The sequence below is a fragment of the Penaeus monodon genome, chromosome 27, assembly GCF_015228065.2.
Source record: "Penaeus monodon isolate SGIC_2016 chromosome 27, NSTDA_Pmon_1, whole genome shotgun sequence".
Lineage (NCBI taxonomy): Eukaryota > Metazoa > Arthropoda > Malacostraca > Decapoda > Penaeidae > Penaeus > Penaeus monodon.
Window position 1 is genome coordinate 31,451,325 of NC_051412.1, and position 2,582 is coordinate 31,453,906.

The following is a 2,582-nucleotide window of genomic DNA, read 5'->3' on the forward strand; positions in this document are numbered from 1 at the left end:
GGAGGATTGGGTGGTGGAGAACCCTCAGACTGGCTGCTCTCACTCCTTGGCACAAAGACTTTAACTCTTTTTGACACAGGTCTTTCCACCTCCTCTTCTGATTCTTCGGACTCTGAAAGATATTGACTGTGCATTTCTTTCATGTGTTTCACCATCAGGCTCCTGTCCTGACTCAAACAGGAACACAGGCGACACTTAAAGCAAGCTACCTGTTGTACAAGAAGTTCATTCTTTCTGAATATTTCTTTCCTCTTTTCACTATGACCTGTATTTTTGGCACTACCTTGGCCTTCAGATTTCTTTGAGCTATTTGAATGCGCCTTCTGTGTTCCTAAGGACACCTGTGATGATGCAAAATTACCACTAAATGTCCCTGGAGCACTATTTTTTGTGGAAGCCACTGGTGTGGAGGACTTTGTGGTTTCAATTAGCACAGTTGAGTCCTGGTGTAGAAGAAGTCTACTGGAAGATTCTAATTCTGAGCTTAATTTCAGCTGCTCATTTTCTGATTTATTGGTGGCAGCTTTCAGAGCACTAGTGAAAGTAAGGTCTGCTGAGCTTGTTGAGGATGATTTCTTTGAGTTATCAGCCTTTTCTGGTGAATAACCAAATGTACCTGGACCTGTGCTTAGGGAGGCATCAGACTCTGAAAGACTATTCATGTCAATACACATGTTGGAATTTTCTAAAAATTGATCAAGGTCAGCTGTTGTAGCCAAATTTGACAGCAAAGCTGGGAGTGGACCTTGGTTAGATGGACAGGCTTTATTATTTGATACTCCACTTACAATGAAATCAGATGTTATATTTGGTAGACTAAAACTTGGAAGTGGAGGGGATGGCAATCCCTGTAGTGGTGCAGTGTCTCCTCCAATCCCAGGTCCAAGAGAAGCCTCTGTTACCAGAGCATTTGCATTGCTGTGAAGCTCATCACCTGCAGAGCCAGTCAAAGAGGCACTTAGGCTCAGATCACTCTCATCACTACGGTGCAACTCTGACAGGAGTACATCACCAGTGTGCGGAAGTCGACTCTCTGATAACCCCATTAGCGACAGACTTGTACCACCCCCCAGCAAGGTATCAGTGCTTGATCCTCTATTTAAAAGATCTGCTAATCTCACACGAGTTGTACCTTCCTGGGGAGTGCTTGATGTTTTAGAGGTCCCAAAAGTTCCAAGTGATGTTGGGGAGGAACTGCCTGAAGTGACAACAACTGTGGGGAACATTGGATCTATGGAAGTTATCAAGCCTGATTTTGTACAAACACTTCCCTGTGGTCTAACAGGCATGTCTAGGAGCATTCCTGTTTTATTCAACCCTTCTGGTACACACATAACATTATAAGATCTCAGGTTTGTATTACCTTGATTCACTGATTGTAGGTTGGTTCTCTTCATATTTTTTTCTATTGCTGAATGTCCCGCAGAAGTGATATTATTTGATGCATTACTTGTTGTTACTTGGCTCAACTGTGTTGTTGGTACAGTAGTGGACCAAATTCTAAGTTGATCACTTTTTAAATCATCTAATTGTGGGTCAACAATTTGTTTTGTAACCTGAGTGCCAAGAATCTGCTGTAAATTATCAAATTGTCTTTGCTGAGATGTTTGTCCCTGAGCCATAGAAGAAGGAAGTATTAAAGTATTATCATTAACCTGGAAGTTTGTTGAAAGTCCTACAATACTATCTAGTTGCAAAGTTGTAGCAGTTTTATCTACCGAATCACCATACCCACTGGAACTATGCAGAGCTCCTGTCACTGTGCATATGCTGGCACCTGGATTGTTTGCTGAAGTAGTCAGTGGACTAGTGCCACGACTGGATGCTGCAAAAGCCATTACTGAAGTGTCTTCAAGCTCTTCTATGCGTTGTCCACTGGTGGTTCTAATTGTTGGATTCGGCAAAAGGTGAGCAATTTCTGCCGGTTTTGATACTTGGGACGGAATGTGAGGTTTGACAGTATCAAGCATTTTATTCAACAATCTGTTATTAGAAATCAAAGAATTAAAGTGTGCATTATTCTTCTTGACTTCTGAGGGTGCTATGCCTCCCTGTGGAATTACATGCAAACTACTAACTGGTGCAGTTGTAAGTTGAGTAGTATCTAACTGAGTTGTTGTTATATCTGAATTTACTAGCTGCTGCACAAGAGGTACTTCAGTATTAGATGAGGTCTTTGGTGAATTCATCATAGGGAGGGAAGCATCATCAAGCTGGATATTGAAATTTCCTTGCAGTCGCATCACAGGTATGCCATCAATTCCAACAGAAGTAACAGAAGATCCCAGAGTGACTGATGACTGAACATTGTTATTTTTCGATGCTACGAACACCCTCTCTGTTCCTAAGGCATCCACTATCTGGCCCTGGTTGAGTGAGGTACTAAGCTCCTGGGAGATGGATGTGAGAGTTTGATTGAGCTGAGCTTGCGAATTTGCAGTTTGAACCTGGCCAAGTTCAAGACTCGTGGCTTGTAAGTTACGTGTGTTGAAAGCAGATGAATCATGCTGCCGCGATACTGGTACTCGCACTGCAATCAGACCATCACTGCCCTTTGTTGCTTGCTGATTTGAACTCTGCAA

General features: G+C 42.5%; 1 protein-coding gene across 1 annotated transcript in view; it reads right to left on the reverse strand.

Moving 5' to 3' along the window:
• LOC119590496 (serine-rich adhesin for platelets-like) overlaps positions 1-2,582 on the reverse strand; it is a gene marked incomplete at its 3' end in the record, with an annotated part of 7,300 nt that continues 4,718 nt past the window's right edge. The window contains 1 exon segment of the mRNA XM_037939146.1: positions 1-2,582. Within this exon segment, the coding sequence (XP_037795074.1) occupies positions 1-2,582 (2,582 nt within the window).